At 43.3% G+C, this 20914-nt stretch overlaps 3 protein-coding genes across 17 annotated transcripts in view; 2 read left to right on the top strand and 1 right to left on the bottom strand.

The window, feature by feature from the left end:
- Positions 1–84: 84 nt before the first annotated feature.
- LOC105889828 (zinc finger FYVE domain-containing protein 1) lies at positions 85–8416 on the top strand. Of its 2 annotated transcripts, none has more exons than XM_012815756.3 (11): positions 85–1853; positions 2005–2509; positions 2852–3066; positions 3314–3420; positions 3616–3724; positions 4399–4496; positions 4595–4712; positions 5053–5223; positions 5775–5955; positions 6269–6385; positions 6682–8416. In XM_012815756.3, the coding sequence occupies exons 1-11, from the start codon at positions 1380–1382 to the stop codon at positions 6912–6914; spliced, it is 2328 nt and encodes a 775-aa protein (XP_012671210.1). In that variant the 5' UTR covers positions 85–1379; the 3' UTR covers positions 6915–8416. The 2 variants fall into 2 exon arrangements, with proteins under 2 accessions (XP_012671210.1, XP_031437305.1); XM_031581445.2 differs by having other exon boundaries at positions 87–1853; positions 6266–6385.
- Positions 8417–8643: 227 nt separating this feature from the next.
- On the bottom strand, positions 8644–16571 carry wdr21 (WD repeat domain 21). Of its 7 annotated transcripts, none has more exons than XM_031581449.2 (14): positions 16431–16571; positions 15655–15756; positions 15361–15458; positions 14857–15014; positions 14524–14606; positions 14257–14359; positions 13944–14087; positions 13668–13717; positions 10966–11045; positions 10721–10813; positions 10520–10617; positions 10238–10414; positions 9881–9995; positions 8644–9676 (listed from the first exon to the last, which is right to left on the bottom strand). In XM_031581449.2, exons 2-14 carry the CDS (start codon positions 15753–15755, stop codon positions 9414–9416), a joined length of 1563 nt encoding a protein of 520 aa, XP_031437309.1. In that variant the 5' UTR covers position 15756; positions 16431–16571; the 3' UTR covers positions 8644–9413. The 7 variants fall into 7 exon arrangements, with proteins under 7 accessions (XP_031437309.1, XP_012671180.1, XP_031437312.1 ...); XM_012815726.2 differs by lacking the exon at positions 16431–16571 and adding an exon at positions 16340–16393; XM_031581452.1 differs by lacking the exon at positions 16431–16571 and adding an exon at positions 16340–16393 and having other exon boundaries at positions 15348–15455.
- Positions 16572–18257: 1686 nt separating this feature from the next.
- The window catches only part of LOC105889794 (zinc finger protein DPF3), a 32090-nt gene continuing 29433 nt past the window's right edge, over positions 18258–20914 (top strand). For 2 of the 8 annotated variants that reach the window (XR_004165202.2, XM_031581051.2), the window contains exon 1: positions 18258–18397. Coding sequence is in view for 4 of the 8 variants with exons in the window: in XM_031581051.2 (XP_031436911.1) it covers positions 18366–18397 (32 nt within the window). In the remaining 4 variants the exon portion in view is untranslated. Of the gene's footprint in view, positions 18398–19313; positions 19796–20914 lie in introns of those variants that run through there. The other 6 variants (XR_004165203.1, XR_004165204.2, XM_031581053.2 and 3 more) reach the window with 4 other exon arrangements.

Genomic DNA, 20914 nt, shown 5'->3' with positions numbered 1-20914 from the left:
TGTCTTAATATATATATATATATATATTTTTTTTTTTTTCTCGCCATTGTATGTTATTACTTACTATATAATAGTAAAAACATTAAGTGTTTAGAAGTTGACAGCCAAAAGCTGTATCAGCGATGTGACATGTGTAAAAAGTTGACAAACGATCAACTTGAGGAACTTGTTTACTGATTTGTTTGCACTCATTTTCCCGACAGGCATCGTACAAACTCACCTTTGAACCCCAGTTGAAAACAAGCCGATCAGCTGATCTAACCTGGTAACAACATCCAGTAAATTCTACCTACCGGGGAGGGGAATGATTACAAACAAGCTGGTTGAAAATAATGACTCCTTCACAACCGGCACAGTATCTAAATTGATGTTCTTACAAGTAGAGTTGGTACCAAGATACGGCTGTGCAGCAGGACTGTGAACATATATCGCTATGCGGCTATTTGATAGAGAGTTGCCTGGTTTGAAATTCAGCTCTTTTGCCAGCTAGGTCACAGCCTTTAGAGAACAAATATTATTTTGTTGATGTCGGGAAACTTTTTTGATGTATCTTGATTAATATGGTTTGTTGCGGGTGGAAATGTAACTAAACTGTAATTAAGTTGACGCATTATTGCAATGTTTTACATATTGTACGTAACCTTGTTTATTTAACTCTGATGCTAGCTAGCTACTGGAGGCAAAAATCAGCTAGCTGTCCGAACAATAGTGTTGTACACAAACAATGCTAGCCAGTTAGCTAGCAAAGTAAGGAATTTGTGATTTTTACGAGGTGGTTATCATTACACGTCTACACAAAAGGTTTGTACGCTAGGTGGGTTGCTGGTGTGACGTTACATGTCCGGTCATGTTCATCATAACGCTGTTGCGATAGTTCTAGTGGTCAGAATTGCAAGGGAGTGTAGCCAAGTGTCTCAACAAATCTATTTATAGTTCATATTGAATATTTCATTGTACGATTAACTGTAAAGCCTTAAACGAGTATATAAAATGTTTGCTCTGGGATTTTCGTTTATCGCAATCCATTTTTAGATTATGCCGTGCATAGACGTAAACGGTAACCGTAATAGTTAGGAGTCTCTCTTGTAATGTCACTACTTAGTTCGCTGTCTATACTCGGTCTTAGGTTAACGTTATAGACATTAGCACAGTGCCATACTGTAGGTTTGAGTCATCTTAAATTGCTAATTTTGCTATATCTTGAAAATATAATTTTGACTTTGTTTGTGAACCATTGTCTTAATTATACCATAATGCAGTTGGAAACAGCATAGCCTGTAGGTTACTCCATAGCTGCCCAGATGTGTTATAGATAATAACGTTAGGGCATTTACAAATTCATAAAATTACCGTCTTAGCTCTTCAGCCACAGATAAGTGATGAGTGGACAAGACAAAGGCATGAATACCGTGCTTGTCTGCCAGGAGAGCTATGCCTGTGGAGGTTCAGATGAGGCCGCCTATGAGTGTGATGAGTGTGGTAGCCTGCAGTGTGTGCGCTGTGAGCTGGAACTTCATAGGCAGGAACGCATGAGGAACCACGACCGAGTTCGGATTTCGCCGGGCCATGTGCCCTTCTGTGATTCCTGCAAAGGAGAGAACGGGTCCCCAGTGAACGGCGGACGACTTCGGGCGGTGGTCCGTTGTCAGGGCTGCAAAATCAACTTGTGCCTGGATTGTCAGAAGCGTACCCACAGTGGTGTCAACAAACGGAAACATCCGCTCACACCCTATCCTCCTGCCAAACCATCGGACAAGAACCCTGCAGCAGGCGATGGAGAATTGGAGGCACTTAAAGCCAAACTTGAGAATGTCTCTAGCTTCTTACTAGTGGATGACAATGAAGATATGCAGGTAGGTGGACAAGTGACTAGCGTGGATATAGAAGGGAGAAATAAATAGTAAAGTATAATACAGCTGATGTATAACACTACTAAACATTAATGCTCTAACCTAAAATGTATCACTGTCCTGATGTGCTCTGAAAACCATACCTTGTTACCAGCTGCAGGATGAAGAGGACTTTGTGAGGAGGTTAGGCTGCGGACCAGAGGAGCTTCTCAAAGTCGTGTCCATCTTTGGCAACACTGGAGAGGGCAAGTCCCACACTCTCAATCACACCTTCTTCCTCGGCCGGGAGGTGTTCAAGACTTCCCCTACCCAGGAGTCCTGCACAGTGGGTGTCTGGGCCGCCCTGGACCCCATCCACAAGGTGGTCGTCGTAGACACAGAAGGCCTCTTGGGTGCTGGGGCGAATCAGGGACAGCGCACGCGGCTCCTGCTGAAGGTGCTGGCCGTGTCGGATCTGGTGATCTACCGCACGCACGCTGACCGGCTCCACGACGACCTCTTCAAGTTCTTGGGGGATGCCTCGGACGCGTACCTGAAGCACTTCACCAAGGAGCTGAAGGCCACCACCACACGCTGCGGACTGGACGTGCCGCTATCCACGCTGGGTCCCGCAGTCATCATCTTCCACGAGACTGTCCACACCAAGCTGTTGGGCTCAGGTTAGTAGGCCGGTCCAGAACTGCACCTTCGCTGGTCAGAGAACACATGCTGCAACGCTATCCTTAACAACGCAAACTAACATGGTAACCTGATTTGTTGTTTAAACAAAAATATAATACTGAAATGTGATGTTGAAATATTGCTTGTAATTCAGACAAGGAATTTGAGTACCACATAACAACATCAGCAACAACAGTATCTACTACAAATGTTCAGACTGATGAGAACACATATACTGTAAGCTTATATGATGTAATTGTAGCTGCACAAAATGGCTTTGAGGGGTCGTAAATCTCTGTGGTCTTCTGACAACCAGCTGGTGTTTATGTCTTCCTCTTCAGACAAGCCGTCCGAGTCAGCTGAGAGGCTGCTGCAGGAGCGCTTCCGGAAGCTGGGCCTGTTCCCCGAGGCGTTCAGCTCCATCCAGTACCGCGGAACGCGCACCTACAACCCACCCACCGACTTTAGCGGCCTGCTGCGCAACCTGGAGCAGCAGCTGGACAACAACACCACCCGTTCGCCTCGCTCCGCCAGCGTCATTTACAGGGCCTTACAGGTCTGCGTGTGTGTGTGTGTGTGTTATCTGTTTGCGTGGTTGTGTATGGGCATTTGTGTGGGGAATATCTGTATATGTGTTTGTTTGTGCCTGTGTGTGTGTGTGTGTGTATCTGTGTGTGCAATAACTGTTCACGTGTTTGTGTGCGGAACGTCTGTGAGTGCAAATGTCAGCGTGTGTGTTTTGGTTGTGTGTGTTGTCCTGTCAAGCTGTTCCCACTGACTGGCCACCCCCGTGTGCTCCACAGGCACTGAGCGAGCGTTTCAGCGGGGAGATTCCAGAGGAGCACTTGGCCAGCAACTCCTTCTTCCCCGATGAGTACTTCACCTGCTCCAGTATCTGCCTGAGCTGTGGGTAAGTACCCCCTCCCCCATCCATTTCACACTGCCCTCAACACTGCAGTTTGTACTGCACTGCCGTATTGCGCAGACCTCACATTGAAAAATGAATTTGGTGTAGCACCATGACGAATGGGCCCTGGCCCGAGTAGGACAGCTATGCTCTGTATAGCCCCATGTGGGAGCCTGATGGGGTTCCTGTGCGTCTTAGGTCAGGCTGCAAGAACAGCATGAACCACCTGCGGGAGGGCCTGCCCCACGAGGCCAAGCACCGCTGCCGATACTCTCCTCACTACGATAACCGCATCTACACCTGCAAGGTAACCGCATCCCAGTAGCCACCTGCTGAGTCTGGCAGGCCCAGGTGTGACTTTGGCACACAGTGCATATACAATGAGTACGCAGTGCATATACGGCTGGTTGAAAGTGTGGTGTTGAATGTGATTGAGGCACGAGGTTGACCGTCATCCTCAAAAACAAAAGCATTGCCATTACTGTTATCCGTTTTAATCTCCACTGCAATTTTGAAGTTTTTGAAACGTTCCCATCCACATTTAGAACAAATGTATACATGGTTTTCTTCTGACAAATCCATTGTGATATAGTAGAGGCCGATATAGGGTTGTGTATATGTAATATAGATGTCTGGATGTATGCACACAACTCTATGCCCTAGACATTTCTAGACAGGAGTGCTGCAATGCCATTCTAGCATATGTGTAGCAGAGTATATTAATAAACGTCTGGATCTGCAGGACTACTGTGTGTGAGCCGACCTGAGCTTGTGCACTTCCCCTGAGGCTGCTAAAGAGGATTGAAGGAATGGGAGGAGACCGGAGTTTAGACTACTTGCCTGAGCTCATTCCATTCCTCATTCTGTGCCATTTCAGTGTGGAGAGTTCTTAGAATAAAAGTGTGTGTGTGTTTCTGTGTGTGTTTCTGTGTTTGTGTGTGTGTGGTGGAGTTTGTCTAACAAAATGATTTTACCTCTCAGGCATGCTATGAAACGGGTAAGGAGGTCATTGTTGTTCCCAAGACAACAGCATCCTCCGACTCGCCCTGGTTTGGTCTGGCTATTTATGCCTGGTCAGGGTGAGTCATCACTTCACATTGTGCATTTCAGTTAGCATTGAGAGGGTACCGTTACACTGTCACAGGACCATTATACTGACATGAGGCTGATGTTACAGGTACGTCATTGAATGTCCACACTGCTCCGTGATCTACCGGAGCAGACAATACTGGTACGGAAACCAAGACCCGGTTGACACAGTGGTCCGCACCGAGATCCAGCACATCTGGCCTGGGGTGAGATGATGGGCTATTCACTCACACTGATCCAATCGTGCAAGAGAAGAATGGATGTTCTAAATCTCAGGAACACTTTTCCTTGTCAAACATAGAATGCCATGTAGATTAATCCATGAAGGCATTAATGATTCTTTTCGTGACATTTTCGTTCATTTGACCATTAACTAAGTTACAGACAAAATTAACTAGTATACATAGGATCCCCAATGAGGCTAAATGCTAGGCTTGGAAGAACAATGTGCATGTCCATTTTATCCTTTCCCAATGCTTTAACAATAATGTTAATGATAAAGCCATCACAGCTTTCTCTCACTCCTGATGCGTTTTTACGGCCCAGTCTGACAGCTTCCTTAAAGACAACAACAACGCTGCCCAGCGGCTCCTGGACGGTGTGAGCTTCATATCCCAGTCGTTCTCTGAACTCAGCGTCAAGCCCACCAAAGCGGTCACCTCCTGGCTCACCGACCAGATCGCCCCGGCCTACTGGAAGCCCAACTCCCTCATCATGGTGAGTTGACACAGCACGACGCTCAAAAGCTGTTGACATGCCACCTCTTCCGATAACCACACCACTGTTCACACCGTCAGAATCGCAGGGCTACTTGGCTCCGCTAATGGGGATCCTAATGAACTAAACTAAGCTGTAAGGTGGCTGACGCGTAACCACCAGTCAGGCTTTGGGGGTTAGCATCAGCCAGTTAGCTTCAGCCAGTTAGCATCAGTTAGCATCAGTTAGTGAGAAGTTTGTTTCCCATAGGTACAGTCATGCCCGAGTGTGGCCAATCAGCATAGGGCTTTGGTTGCTGTGTTCATTGGTCATATGCAGCTCAGACGATTGGCTCTTCATATTTTTGGTGCTAAAACCATGAAACAAGATGGTGGCAGTCATTTTTGCACTTCCTAGTTGCTAGCTAAGCATTGATCATTAAAATGAATGGATGTGTAGTCCATCACTGTCACCACGTCTATACAACACCTCCATGCTTGACAACGCAGTTCTGACCACAAAGAATGTGGAGAATGTGATGACGCCTGTTTTATGGTTTGTTTCGGTTTCAGAAATGTTATAAATGCGGCGAGGCCTTCCAGGACAGCGACTCCAAGCACCACTGCCGCGCCTGCGGGGAAGGGTTCTGCGACGCCTGCTCCTCCAAGTCCCGACCCGTGCCAGAGAGAGGCTGGGGACTCGCTCCAGTGCGGGTCTGTGAAGCCTGCTTTCAGAACCGGGGCATCCCAGAAGGTAGACCTCATAAATTTACCATACGACCCGGGCCTGGATAAGCCTGGACACTTATGGGTGCAAATGATATACTTGTTCTTTCGGCTAAAATGACTTTTAAGCAGTTTGTTTTAATTTTATTCCAATGTACTCCTATTCCTTTTCCTAGTTGTAATTATGTAACCATATAATTTGTATGTTATTTTTATGCTATGACGTCAATCTATGTTTTTGTTCACGGCTCTTAGATCAACATTTGTTGTTTTGAAATCTGTAATTAAGTGTAAGTAGATTTGGCATGCCTGGTCTGAGATTTGTTTTGACATTCAAGCAGAGCTATTGGACGCCGCTTTGGAGGAGGAGGAAGGAGGAACACTGATCCCAAGGAGAGTGGGAGAAGTGGTGCAGAGCACGCTAGGAGCCGTGGTTACCGCCATAGACATCCCTCTGGGTGAGTGCAAAGCCATGGCAAAGACGTGGGATTCATAGAATACGTGGACACAGAGGGATAAGTCCGTGATCTCAGAACTACAGTGGCTACGCGTTGTAGAATTTCATTACTGCCATCTGCTGGTTATGTGAAGACACTACAGTAGTTGGACATGCTTCTGATTACTGATTCTTAAAACTACATCTTGTTTCACTTAGGCAACATTTTAATAGTATGTCTTTTCATAGACTGTCTGGTGCACATAACTAGTTACAAAGCTGTGAACAAAGTTTTCAGTTTTTGTTCTCGTGTTGCAGGCCTGGTAAAAGAAGCTGCCCGGCCTGCCTATTGGGTGCCCGACCAGGACATCCGGTGCTGCCACCAGTGCCAGCGAGAGTTCAGCGCCCGTCTCTCAATCCACCACTGCCGTGCCTGCGGGCAGGGCGTGTGCGACGAGTGCTCCCAGGACCGCCGGCCCGTGCCCTCCCGCGGCTGGGACCACCCAGTACGGGTGTGCCTCGGCTGTAGCCAAAAGGGAGGGGAGCTCTAGCAGGAGAGGATACCGGGGGTGAGGGTGGGGGGGGGAGAGGGGTAGGGAGGAGGAAGAGTGGAGGACTGCCTGTACACGGCTCCACCGACGCCTCAGAACACCCTTGAGTCCCCTCTCCCCTCTAGAAGTGGTTCTGGCTTGGTTTGGTTTGGTCTGGTTGGGCCCGGTAAAAGCTTTGGCAGGGCTTTTGTTAGGCAGCTGCAGCAGCTTGTATCACGGGATTTGTTGAATGAAAAGAAACCGCCCTCCCCCGAATACAATCCTCCTACGCTTTGTATGTTAAATCTTTGAAACGAAGGGGAAAGTTATGGTGGTCTGCTCTCGGCCTTCTGGGAAAACACAAGGAGACACTTGCACATACCTTTTGATCTGCATCTAAACTAATTCTGACACAAACTTGAACAGAAACCCTGACAATCTCTGGCAATTCACAGATTGAGGTGTCCACCAATCACTCTTAAACCCACATAAGCACATTGGTCCGGGTTCCGTTTCTTCTTGCTTTGGCTCAAGCTTAGGCTTGGCATCCAATTGCAAGTAGCTGTCCACCGAAACTTGAAACGGCTCGCTCAGTTTTGATGACTGACAGTGGATGATCATGGAGTCTGTTTATCTGCGTTTGCAATGTGTTTACATGTACACTTCAGCTTCAGCCAACTTTAACCCCTCAAAGAGTTATCAGCCAGGGTTAATTAATGCACAGAAGACGCTGAGAGCAGGTACACCTTTCCCAACAAAATCAGTAATAATATATTACGGATAATGGTAGAGTCCGAATCCCCAATCCTTTGGCCATTTATTATTTTAATGAGGTCCATCTCTTAAACCTTTTCCATGTTTTGATTAATTTTCAACCTTAATCCCTCCCTCTCCCATTTTGTTCCCCATCCTTAAATGTAGCATCTTAGATATACTCCATTATATGTATCGATATGATTAATTGCCTGTTAAACATGGATCATTGATGGGTCATAAACTGTCATGGTCTGCCAGCCATCATTTTATAATGGAAATGTATTGTAATAGGCTTTTTAGGTTGTTGAAAGGGTCTTTATTGTTTTTCTGTCTTTTTTTTAACGTCCATTCCCCCCCCCCCCCCTCCCAGAACAGCCTCAGGCGCGGATTCTGACCTCTTAAGTCTTTCAGAAACTGTTGAGCATCACGTGATGTTAAGGTGCTGCCCTATGGCACATCACTCAATCATACAAATTACTCTTGGATGATTCTTCTACCCCCCCCCCGTCTCGAAGGTGTGTACAGTGGCATGTTACTACGCCAGTTTCATCGTGGTCATAATCCTCTCCATAATCAGTGTAATATCTTCTCAGTAAGCTCAGTGAGTTACAGTTTGGCCGCAAAGCAAGCTTATAGAAGGAGTCCACAGAAGTATACAGGTCTGGGGAAAGACAGCTAAGGACTGTAATTTACAGAAGAAGTAAGTTGTTAAACTATCCTGTTTTCTGCACCATGTACGCTGATATAATTAAAACATAAGAAACCTATAAAGCGTGTGACGGTCTTTATTTGTCCCTCTACAGGATTAGTGGTCATTTTATGATTACAGTCTCCACCATCATTTAATCAATTTACCATTTAACTTTTCATATGGTCAGCTGGACACAGTGCTTTGTGAAACTCTGTGTTGTATTTCTAGCTCATTAAGAAAGGGGTCGATGTACATGTAAGTCACATATCGGTAGATGTAAAAAGGACGGTTTCTTAATGGTGGTGGGATCTTGCAATCTTTTTATTAAGTGTTCCTTAGATGTCTTCCTGAAAACGCAGGCAGGTGTTTACAGCAAGCGCCATTGAAGCATGGCAAGACTTAAAATTCATTTTAGAAAATACCAATCCAAGAATTTTTACACTTTAAAAAAAAAAATAACATTCAAGATAAAATCCAACCAGAGAGAGGCTTACAGAAATGAAAGCGGATAGTAACCTTGAGTCATCAAACTAGGTCACATTTTGCAGACAGAAAAACAACGTAGACCTGAAAATCATTTGGGAGTTTGTGGCATGGGGAAAAAAAAAAATCACCTATCACTCAATATGAACTAAGTAAAGATTGATTATTTGGCAGTTCAGATGACTGAAATCTGGAGAACTTGCAACTTGTCTTGCAGCTTTTTCCATTACATTATGTTTGCAGTCCATAAATTGCACTTGTGGTAGTCACAGCAGAAAAAAAAAAACTGCAAATACAAATTTCAAGAACATAAATTTCAATGTCAAGAGTATATATATATTTTTGTAAAGGCTGCATCTGTTTCTGAAGCCTTTTCTGTAAACAAAAGTCATGCAGCCATTGCCGAGCTCCTCTACTCTGAAGTCCTCTTTGAGGTCCTCTTCGAGTCTTCAACCACTCCTCTCTTCTGAAGTCCTCTTTGAGTCTTCAACCACTTCTCTACGACTCCCATAACAAGCAACTGATCCTGGCCAGGTCACTCCACGTTGAGAAGGCCACCACCTCGGGACGGTAACCCATCATGCTTCTTCCTACCTCTCCGAAACCAGCCCTGTGGCCGCCTCTCCGCCCGTGGCGGCGTCCTGGTAGTCGCTGTTGTAAGGGTAGTAGTAGAGGTCATGCTGCACGGCCATGAGCAGCCCGGGCAGGCCCTTGCAGCCGCCTAGCTGGGAGGAGAAGACCACGTTGGGGATGCTGTCAAAGCCCTCTTTGCCTGCCGGGTGTGGCGAAGGGATGGTCCTCAGCAGATGCCCGTCGCTCAGACTCCACAGACGCGTGTAGCAGTCCTGACCGACTAGCGAGGGAAGGGAAACCGTATTTGTTTTTTTTGTGATTTTATTTATTTATTCATATTGTTAGGTAGTACTCAATCTGTTTCGCAATGCGGTAGTTAAGTTAGTTAAATAGCATGGTTTATCCCTAGACTGTTGAATAATCCATGCAATCGCTCACGTTATCGGATTTTTTCTATAATAAAATCGTCAGTACTCATTCTCACCTGCCAGAAGAAGCCCCTCGTCCTCATTGACATGCAGGGGGAGGTAGGCATACTCGTTATGGTGGCCTTCATAGTGCTTGACTGGTCGGGTCACACGGATATCCCACAACTTGATCTATTAGTGCACAAACAGATATAACTATAAGGAGATGCATAAAACGGGATGCGATTTCGCTGACGTTATGAAAGGCACTCTTCTCACTTAAGGGTAAATGTGTGCGAATGGAGAGAGTATACCAAGAAAAGAACAAAATATGTGATAAAGGACATCCCCTTTCTTTTAAGCCCTTTTTTAGAAATACAAGGGAGGAGGGGGGTAAAATGTAAGACACAAGAGTATTGGTGTTCGTGTCTGACCTTGCCCAGCATGTCGGCGGCGAGAAGGTAGTTTTCGTCTCGCAGGAGGCGGACGGAGGTGACGGCCGAGCCCTGTTGGAAGCGGCAGGCCTTCCAGCTGTGGTCGCGCCGAGAGCGCTGCCGCAAGTCGATGCTGAAGATCTCCCCCGAGCGGCATCCGTTGTAAAGCACCGGAGCCTGCGTCAACCACGGCACAACAGGTAAACACAAACAGACATGTGTTGAGCAGGTCAAAGTTGAAGTCTAAGATTTCCAAAAGAACGTGATAGGTTATCCACCCACCCTGAGAGCAAACTGTTGGGCGAGTACATCACTGCTGATGCTGTATGTCTGCCTCCGACCAGTCACAGCATTCGTCACAATCACGTGCCGCGAGAGACCTAGGAATGACCAGACAGAGCGTGTTCAGTGTTTCTCTCCCTTTGACACACTCACACAAACACAGTATATATCCAAAAATGATGCAAGGATCTTGGTATTCACCGGTGCTGAATGTCTTGTCAGCCAGTGGGTTGAGACACCAGGCACTCGACCAGGCGGTGGAGATCTTGAAGCTGCACAGCATCCCCGGCTGGTCTGCCATTCCAAACGACATACACAGATGATTATGCACCACCACAACTCCACCAGGAGTGACGGCTTCAACTTGAGAGCCTTACATACCGTATCCACAATGAAATATTACAGGCAATGGAATCAAAGCAGGGGAGAGGTTGGTGGTGTCTTACCGGGGTTTGAGTTACTGAAGAGGGAGGCTGGGAGTAGGCTCACACAGCCTGGAGTTTCGGATATACTCACAAGACACAAGCTGAGCTCTGAGTTCAGGAAGAGTCGACAGTGGTGATGTCTCAAGTCTACTAGTGTCATCTGTTTAAACTCGTACGTTAATATCCCTTCATTTATGTATTCATTTGGTGTGCACAACCAAGACACTGAGTGTTTAACCATGTCTTCAGCTGTATAGGGCTGCAACTAACGATTATTTTGGTAATCGATTAATCTATCGACTATTTTTTCGATTAATCGACTAATCTAATGATTATTTCCCATAGCAAATTAAAATAACGACTCAAAATGTTGGAATTTGAATTTCAAATGTATTTGAGTAACAAATGTAATCATAATACATAAATTAAATAGTAATACAAATTAAAGTGCAGATATGCTTTTAAAAGTAAAGAGAAAGTGCAAATAAAGTTTTAAAAGTAACTCAAATTAGCAATCAAGCCTCTGCAAGTGCAAAATAACGCAAGAATAACTGGGCTGCAAGTGACATTCAAATTCAACTTATGAAATATATATTTTTTCCACAATCTTTTGTTTGAAGAATGCTAAGTGGAAGAGGTTAACTATTCAGAACAAACGAAAATACAGGCTACTCTGATAATTCACTGATTTACTACATTGCTGTCGCTACACGATGGTAGTCCTTTGGGGGAATCGTAGTCACTCACATTGCGCATGCGTCATTTTGCGACACTGTCGACTGCTGTCGACAGCGAAGCCGCGCGCGCATGCGTCACAACGACAGATCCGTTTTCAATCATGGAGAAAAGCGACGAAAATCAGTTTTTTTAAAACATGACCATTTATTTAAAAACAAAGAAGATGTCACAGTGGACAAAACAGATGAGGTGGAGGATCAAAAAGTCTCTCCCCAGTTTCGTTTCATATGTTGACGTAGAGCCTTATGCTGTTAGCCGTTTACAACATAATTAAATATAACATTAAATATACCCACATTATGCGTTAAAGACAAGCCCCATATGTTGACGTTTAAACCGTTTACAACATTATTAAATATTACGTTAAATAAACCTACATTATGCGTTAAGACAAGCCAGATATGTTGATGTTGAGCCTTATGCCGTAAACCATTTGTGTCTGAGCATGCGCAATGTGAGGGACTACGATCCCCCAAGGACTACCATCGTGTAGCGACAATTGCACTTAACATTTATGAAATAGCGTTAGCAAGCATCCTCCATGAGACGTTCTGTTTTCCAACATGTAAGCTTAAACCTTACTATAAGTTATAGATATATCATATATGTCTATGATAATTGCTGCTAGACACTCACTGTTCTTGTGCTCCCACAGCTCATTCTCTTTGAAATACTGGAATAGTGCTTCTTTAACTACTAATAATTGACCATCATTGACCTGGACTCTGTTTACCATAGTGCTATTCGCTTTGTTACAGGAGACGCTTTCAGGACCCACCACTGTAACTTATACAAGAATGTTGGTTGGTCCCCTCTAGCGGACAGGAGGGAAAAACACTGTCTTTTATTTGTTTATAAAGCCTTAGTGGGAAAACTGCCTAATTATCTCATGTCACTTTTAAAATTAAAATCCATCTGTCATAATACACGGTCACAGAGCCTCATCTCCCTTGAAATCCCCCTTACAAAAACTAATATAGGTAAAATAGCTTTTAAGTTCTTTGCTTCCCATAAATGGAACACTATTCAAGTGGAGTTGAAATTAACCAAGTATTTGTCTGTCAACCAATTTAAGAGCCTTTTAGATAATAAGGATGTGCCTCAATGCTGTTGTTTTGAATGATTCTCTGATTTAATTTTTTTTACTTTATGTTATTTTATTTATTTATTTTTTATGCTTAATTTCTGAGTTGTTTGGTGTTTTTTAAAAAAAAATTTTTTTTATTTATTTTGTCTGTTTTGTTTTGTTGTGGTTTGTTTGTGTATTGTTCTTCTGTACTATGTGCCCTCAATCAGGGCATTGCTGCAAAAGAGCCCTGTGCTCAGTCAATTTCTCCCTGAATAAACAATGATGATGATGATGATGATTGAGAAAAATGACAACTTTTCTGTTAGCCATATCTCATATGCAGCAGCTACTAAAGCTAGCTTTGTTTATTGTTTCCATGGTAACATGAGCCGTCTTAGAATAATTCGCTTTTCAGTCGGCCATTTCTGATATGCAGCACATGAAGGTACGAGAACGGAGGGCAAAGAAAACGGTGCATGATTTGTATGCTAGGCTATTTGCAGATTCTGTTCCATTTTTCTCAATGATGGTCAATTATTATTAGTTAAAGATGCACTATTTCGCACTTCCTATAGTGCATTGCAATACCGAATGAAAATTACCGGTAGCTCTGCTAGCGTCTGCCAAAAAAAATAAAAATAAAATAAATACATTTTTTTTTTAAATATATTTTATGACGCGTCGACAATAAAAATCATCGTCGACAATTTTTCATAATCGACATCGTCGATTACGTCGACTAATCGTTGCAGCTCTACAGCTGTACAAACATGATTGCCACTGTAGAATACTGATGTTGGAGGTGCTTTAAGACATTTTATTATTTTGGTAGTAATGTACTGACCGATCAATAATTGTCAGGTTTTAGATTAGAATACCTGGGGATGCAGCCTGGGTCCAGCAGTATAAAGGATACAGCACATGTGAGTCTGAATGGGAAACAGAGGCCCAGCATATGGAGTTCACCTGCAATCCAATCAACAAGACAGTTAGCGTGGCCAAATGTAGAAGAAAAGGGTGAAAGGTTGTTCATTTAGGTTCAAGTTGAAACAACAGAGGCCAACATGGCTAATGCATGTTCTGAAAGGTTAACCTGTTACCATGACTACAAAACGTGACTGAATGGTACAGGGCGTGATTGGGCAACTCACAAGGGTGCAGTTGCTTAGAGACCACTCCTCCTCCTCCTCACCTTGCGGTTTGTAAAGTACAGGTTGTCGCACATCTCCACAGACAGCGAGCCCTTGCTGCAGCCACTGAAGTTCATTATGCCATACTTGCAGCCACCATGAGACACGTCGTTCACTGTGAAGACGCGCTCACAGGCCGAGTCCGCCTGGTGGCATAACAAACCGGCAAACAGACTTAAGAAGCCAGACTTAGATCAAGCAATACATTCAAAACATGCACTCTGAATATGACTATAATTCATAATAATAATAATAATATGATGATGAAATAATTTATGTATTTGCCCTTCAGTGCTGGGGCTGTTTGAGACTCACCACGATGTGGCGGAAGTTGTCCGTGTTGGGAGAGCTGGAGTCGGAACTCTGCACCTCCAGCTTGTGACGCCTCATCCCGCTCACCTTCAGCTCATGGATCATCCTGTGAACAGACCAAACTACCTCTAATGCCAAACACAAACACACACACACATATATATATAGGCTAACACCTGTTTTAGGATGCGGTGGGATGGTCTTTACCAGTGTCATTACTTCAGCTTGTGAAAATACAAGATGCAAAGGATGTCATCCGTTCATTCATACCTGCAATAAGAGCTTGGAGGAAGAAGGCCAAGGTGTCTGTTTTGTAACAGAAGCGACGTGTTCAGTCCTGTTCTTGGGGCCTTCTGTAATGTGAGTATGGAATATATTTATAATACATGACTGTAACTTTACTCTTGCAGCACTGCACTAGATGTACAGAGTTCCAATAAAGCGTACTAATAAAGTTACTAATAAAGAGTACTAGTAAAGAGTACTAATAAAGTTATACTACTATTAATATATTATTAATACTAATACTTAGGCCACCTCTGGCACCCAGGAGATGAAGGTGATTATGCCAGCCATGGCCACTTCAGATCCTCTGCTGCTTACCTTCCTGGGATGTTCGTCCTCCAATAGCAGCGCAGACCTCCTCCGCTCCTGTTCCTTTGCCTGAAGCATTTCCCTGGTCAAGGGGTTGCAGTTGTTGTGTCCGGGCAGCAGGCGGAAATAGCGATTCTTCTCGGGATCAAAGTAGAAGCCTGGTAGCGCTGTGATAGACATGAGCTGGTTGAGTACATCAGATGAGGCCAAGATGCACAGTTCAGTTGGGCATACTCAGGATATTGTCCACAAATTAAAGATGAACCCCGCCATTCGGTTTTTGCACAAGATTGTTGATATTTGAGCTCAACAGCCAGTCAATTGCACTCCTTCCTTCTGTTCTCCTGAAGCACTGTTTTGATTGTTTATGGTTTGGTCTGAGACACTATGTTTCCCATTTACAGGGCCAGGAGATTCATTTTTAGCACAAACACCGAACCTTGAGGAGCAATTCACCGAATTTGACAAAAAGTGTATGAGATTAGAATCGTGGACTCTACCTTTAATGCTTACCTGGTGCAGTGGCTGTAGCACTGGAAGATGCACTGGACCCAGCCTCGGAGCCATCAGTCCGGGTGCTAGTACGGGCTTCTGGTGACTCGTCATACCTGCTGAAATACAAATAAGCACATGTCCACACAGTCTTAACATTATGATGCTATAAGAACTGTGCAGTGTGCTTAAACAATGCTTACGAAAGCACTGTCCAATTACAATCATCTGCCTACGTTACAGCATGGTCCAATTCGTTAACAATTCGATTCGTCTCTAAGCAAGCACTGTCACAGCTGTCATAAATCATCCCACCTCTGATCTCGGGATCCGCTGCTGGATCGGACTCTTCGCCATTTAGGACGATGACGCCCGTGGCGATCTCTGCCTTGCTCCCGCCAGTTGCCCCGCTTCATTCTGTTTGTCATATAGTTACAATCAGCGTGATTAAAAGCAGTATCATCACACATTACATTATTTGTGTTTGTTATAAAACGCAAAAATTACATTCAATGTTTATCGTGTAGTCTATAGTTAGATTAACTACGTCTGAAATGACACAAAACCTCCTGAAAAACAGGTGCCCTTGCTTCCACCACAGGTACGAAATGAAGCAGAGCCAGGCTTACAGTCAACACTAGTTGACAGCTAATTTAGGTGATACATCTAGAGGTGTCTACCGTTGTCAGGACTAACGTTATGAAGACAGAGACAGCACCCTGAACTATGTGGGAAATAACAAATGATTGATCTATTTTGCTAGCTAACCGGCTACCTTTAACGTCCTCAAACTGCAGTCAACTGTTTTGTTTCATCAACACAACAACAAAGTAACAAGCTAGCTAACCAGCACCAAACTAGTAATTTTACAGTGGCTACTTCCATGAAAGATTAACTACTTGCCCGACTGGTAGATCAGTTCTACACAACGAAGCGTTTAAGCGGCGATTAATGTAAACAAATTAACAATTTGGTCAGGGAAATCTTTGCTAAAGCTCACACGAGACAAGCGAACATCCACTTCCGGGTAACTCCTCACCCATATCAAAATATCATTTTTTTTAAACTAGAAGGACACTCGAAGCACAAACCTCGGCCAAGGCAAATAACCTATCTCGCAAACAAAAACAGAACAGATCCGCTACTACATTTAACGGGTTCTTCCATCTTTGACCCAGACTCCCCACTTCCATCAAGTTTTACGAAAGTCGGCCTGTTTTTGCGTAGCTCAACAAAACAACAACAAACAAAACAGGCAACTAAACGATAATGATAACATAACCTTCTTGGCGGAGATAGTAATAGCAAAATAGCAGGTAACACCAAGATAGTTCAAGAATTGTAAGAATCCTCAATCTGTTGACAACTATGGGGATCATGTAAACTATACTGGTCTAAACTAAACAATAAGTTACGGTGGCATTTAAGCCTATGCTACAAACATGTGTTCTGTAGGCATATTGTAGGCCTATAGCCTACTGGGTGTTAGATATCAGGTCATTTTTAGCAACTTATGAAACACCTCTGCCATGTTGATTAAACACACTAACAAAGCCAAGAGGTACAACAGATATTTGATAATGTGCTAATGTGATTCACTTGGCCCGAGACATGGGCAGTGCCAGAAAGATGCCAGTTTCTTTTCATGATAACTTTTTGCTGCACATGTATTTTGTATTGATATAAGCCCCTTCGTAATGAATTTAAAATGTCAGATAATTTTGGGCCTACTTGTGTCTCCAACAGAGATGTTTATATTAATGCACGTTTATCCAGCAAGTAGAATACACACAAAAGCATAGTCTACGCTGCACTGCATAATGAACATGTTAACATCTCAAATGCCATAGGCATTTAATGGTGATATGGAGTGCTAATCAAGGACAAGCATATTGCTGATTACATTTGTTTTAGCACTCACTTTGAAATATGACTGAAACTCAAATAGTCTTCAGTAAATGATCATATATCATACTATAAAAAAATGTGGACTATAATGACATTGTGGGATATGGATAAACATGTGCAGTAGCTGCTCAGATGTATGATGGCATTGTTGAAATGCTTCATCAAAAGCCTTAAGGGGACCTTTTATAAGTCTTTGTGCTTTTATTTTGATAGGTAAATACAACTGCTTCCTATTATAGATAGGTGGCCCTAGGTTGTCATCATAGAGATTTCCTATAGGGATATTACAAATATTTTACTACTCAAATCAATATTAATTTACAGCAGTTTGACCTTCTTTGAACATCTTTATTATACTTTATTATACTATATTAAAATGCTATGGACTAACTTGGCTGTGTTTGTTACTGACACGGCTTGTATTGTCCTGAAATCCACTTTCTTCTATTCATGTTGAGAAAGCAAAGCCTATATTACTTTATTTAAATTAAGCTGTATAAAAGTTATTTTAATGTAAATTCAGCAAGAGTATAGGCCTAAGCAGTCATTCTTTAGTTGTCAATATGATTGTGTAGGCCTATGTGTTCATGGCTTTGTGAGTTTTCATGGTACATTGGTTCAAATAGGCTAAATAAATGTTGCATCTGGCCTCTTCGAGCAACAAAGCCTTAAATAATGACAACCGACCTTTCTGGTCAAAACAATATAATTTACCATTAGTTATTTTTATAGTTCACTAAAACCTTGCATAACCTAATTTTCTAAATTTCAGACCTGTTTCATCCCCCCAGTGGCCTAACTGAGTTAGGATACATTTATGCAAGCCTATAATAAAAATCACTCTTAATTCCGAGGCAAGTTTAATTTACAGGGTAACCTATCTATTTAGTGGGTCGCCTGATATGAAATGCAGCTAAAAAGTTATTCCATTCAATTTGACTTGGATTGAGCGCTGCCATCTGAATGTTTTGACAGTTTTCGTCTTAACCACGCCTTGTTTCTGAGCAGCGGTGTTGTATTGGTCAAAAAGCCGGACAACGGATGCCGTATTGGCTGTTTTTTTCATAGAGGTCCTAAAGAACTCTGAGATTTGGAATATTGGGTTACAGTGTGGCAAAATGGCGACTGTCATTCAAAATCAACTGAAAGGGTAAGTAAATTGCAAATTTCATTTATTATTTTCGTGCATTTCCCCCTAACTAGATAGAACCAGGGGTTGTTATTTGGAGGTATATAGAAGAGCATAAGAAGCTGTTCAAGATAGAGCGTGAAATATATCTGACGACTGCTTTATGAAATGTCTTCATATCATTTGCATTCATCAATTACAAATAGTATTTATCGGGATTTTACTACAGAAGACAGCCAACTGAACTATAATAGGTTGGATCGCGTTTGAAATGTTAAGCATTGCCTTTATCGCCAAATTAACGAATTTATCATCATTTATCAATAGCGCAGACCTATATATTTGCTGCTTGTAACTCTTTGACTTGACTTCTTTGACAGTGCGCCTTCAGTTTTAGCGAGCGCGGACTGACCGTGTCCAACATATACCTGAAAAAAGGCATCATTGTTTGAATATGTCTTTTGTGTCTAAGTATTGCAGGGGAAAAAATAGGAATTTCAGAAAAAATACGCAAATTAAGAGTGTTTAACATTTACACTCAGTGCCTTAGTAGCAGCGTTAGTAAACACGTGAAAATATCATGTAGGCAAAATCGTAGGCTACAACTCCGTCGAAATCATTTGTGTAACTACTGGCGCCTTTCCGCAAGGCACACCAGCAGACATGCGGCCGCGAACATTTCCCCGTGGAATGTTGTAGGCTAGCTTAACGATAATAAAGAAAAGTGTCTGTTCACGGGACGGCTCGTGCAAGGATGCACGCTTAAATCTGCACAGCATTGTTTAATGAAGGCTACTCACTATTTTAGAATTGAAGACTTGTGACGTATATCATAGTTGGCTTACGTTAACGTAGCTTATATGAAATAGTAAACAGTTGTAAATATTTGACAATAAGTGCAATAATAGCGTGTAATAATAGCAATAATAGGTTCCCGTGCCTATGGCCAACTTTATTAGCATGGTATAGCCTACTGTCGTGACTCGTGTCCAAGCCTGAGTTTTGTGTTGCGAGAAAAAAACGATTACCTATGTACGACTTTTAGTGGCATTCAATTGACGTCCTGAATCAGGAACACATTGTGAATGTGAGAGTGCACAGAAACACATATAAAATTCTTTCCAGACTATTCTGTTAGCCACTTAAAAATGTCTGCACAGAATAGGGTTACTCCTGGGGGAAAAAAGCCCTTTGTTCACTTGCTTGTCGGGAAAGTCTCCGGTTGTCGAGATATAAATCAGACATTGATATCACGCCTATATTTTCCCTGCAGTGAGAAATATGTTTAGGGGCCGCCTCCCCCTTCCTTCTGGCTTACCTCTCGGTTTAGGTTTACAATTTAGGCAGTCCACCATGCAAAGAAACGAGGCTTTTGTGGCACACGGTGCCTTGGTAGTCGATTGAAAGGGTGCTGGATTTGTAAGTGACATGATCTGCTTATTAGGTTGCACGCACTTTCTTCCTTGTTCTCTTTCTCTCTTTCTTTATTTCTTTATTTCTCACTATCAAAATTACCAAAGAAAAAGACCTTTAAAAAAAGCAGGATCAGATCTCTCCTTATCTTAAATATCACTTGTTTGGCAGGTGGTGAGAGTCTCCTGCATTGAGAGTAGACAGTGGAGCCTTAAGAGCTTCACCCAGAGACTGCTGAGCTACCTCTCTCTTTCTCTGGGCAAAGACAACAGACAGACCCTGTCTAGTCTCAAGGCTTGTGGGGTGTAATTTGTTGACAGCTTCTGGGAATAAGGGGAACATTGTTTACCTTTCATTCCGGGCTGAGGAAAGGGAAAAGTGATTTTAACCAGATCTAAGTCCTAGCACCATGTTTTCATTTTTATGAGGGGGGTAAGCTAACAGATTGCACAGGTCACAAGTATTTGAAACATGAAATTTGTCATCAAGAAAGGTTGTATCCTCTATGTGGCTCAAAGTATAATATTTATGTAAGACCATTAACAAAGACAACCTGCTCAGCAATATGAAATTCTGTGAAACTAGTGGTGCATGCTTTATTCCTCTCTGACCTCCAAAATCTGTGTGCTACATATTCAGAGGAAAATAATTATGCAAAGCCATTAGATGTGTGTGTGTATTGTATATGTTGTGGCCTGTGTGTGTATACGTTGATCAGCACTCTTTGAGCACTGGAGTGATGTAGATTAGCGCAGCCCCCACATCCCTCTGGGCCCATCTGTTGAGATGAGGGGCAAAGGAGAGGTGATGCTGGGTGCGGAGAGGAAACCCATCTGCTCCCCCAGCTCCCCGTCGCTAACTTGGCCTCCGAATGGCCACCCCCCCCCCCCCCCCCCCCCCACACACACACACACGTCCCAGAATGCATCAGGAGCCACGCAGGATAACGCGTGGGTTCTCCAGTTGTTGCAGCCCCCATTGGACAAAAAACCTCTCTGTCTTTCTTGTCCTCTTATCAGTATGTAAATTGATGTATTGTGTACATATGAGGATGTGTGTGTGTGTGCAGCCATGGGAACCTGGTCCCCTCCCCCCTATCTTGCGTGTGAGCCTAACTGATGGGGG

Source organism: Clupea harengus, chromosome 15, assembly GCF_900700415.2.
Source record: "Clupea harengus chromosome 15, Ch_v2.0.2, whole genome shotgun sequence".
Lineage (NCBI taxonomy): Eukaryota > Metazoa > Chordata > Actinopteri > Clupeiformes > Clupeidae > Clupea > Clupea harengus.
This window is presented reverse-complemented; position numbering and strand designations above follow the sequence as displayed.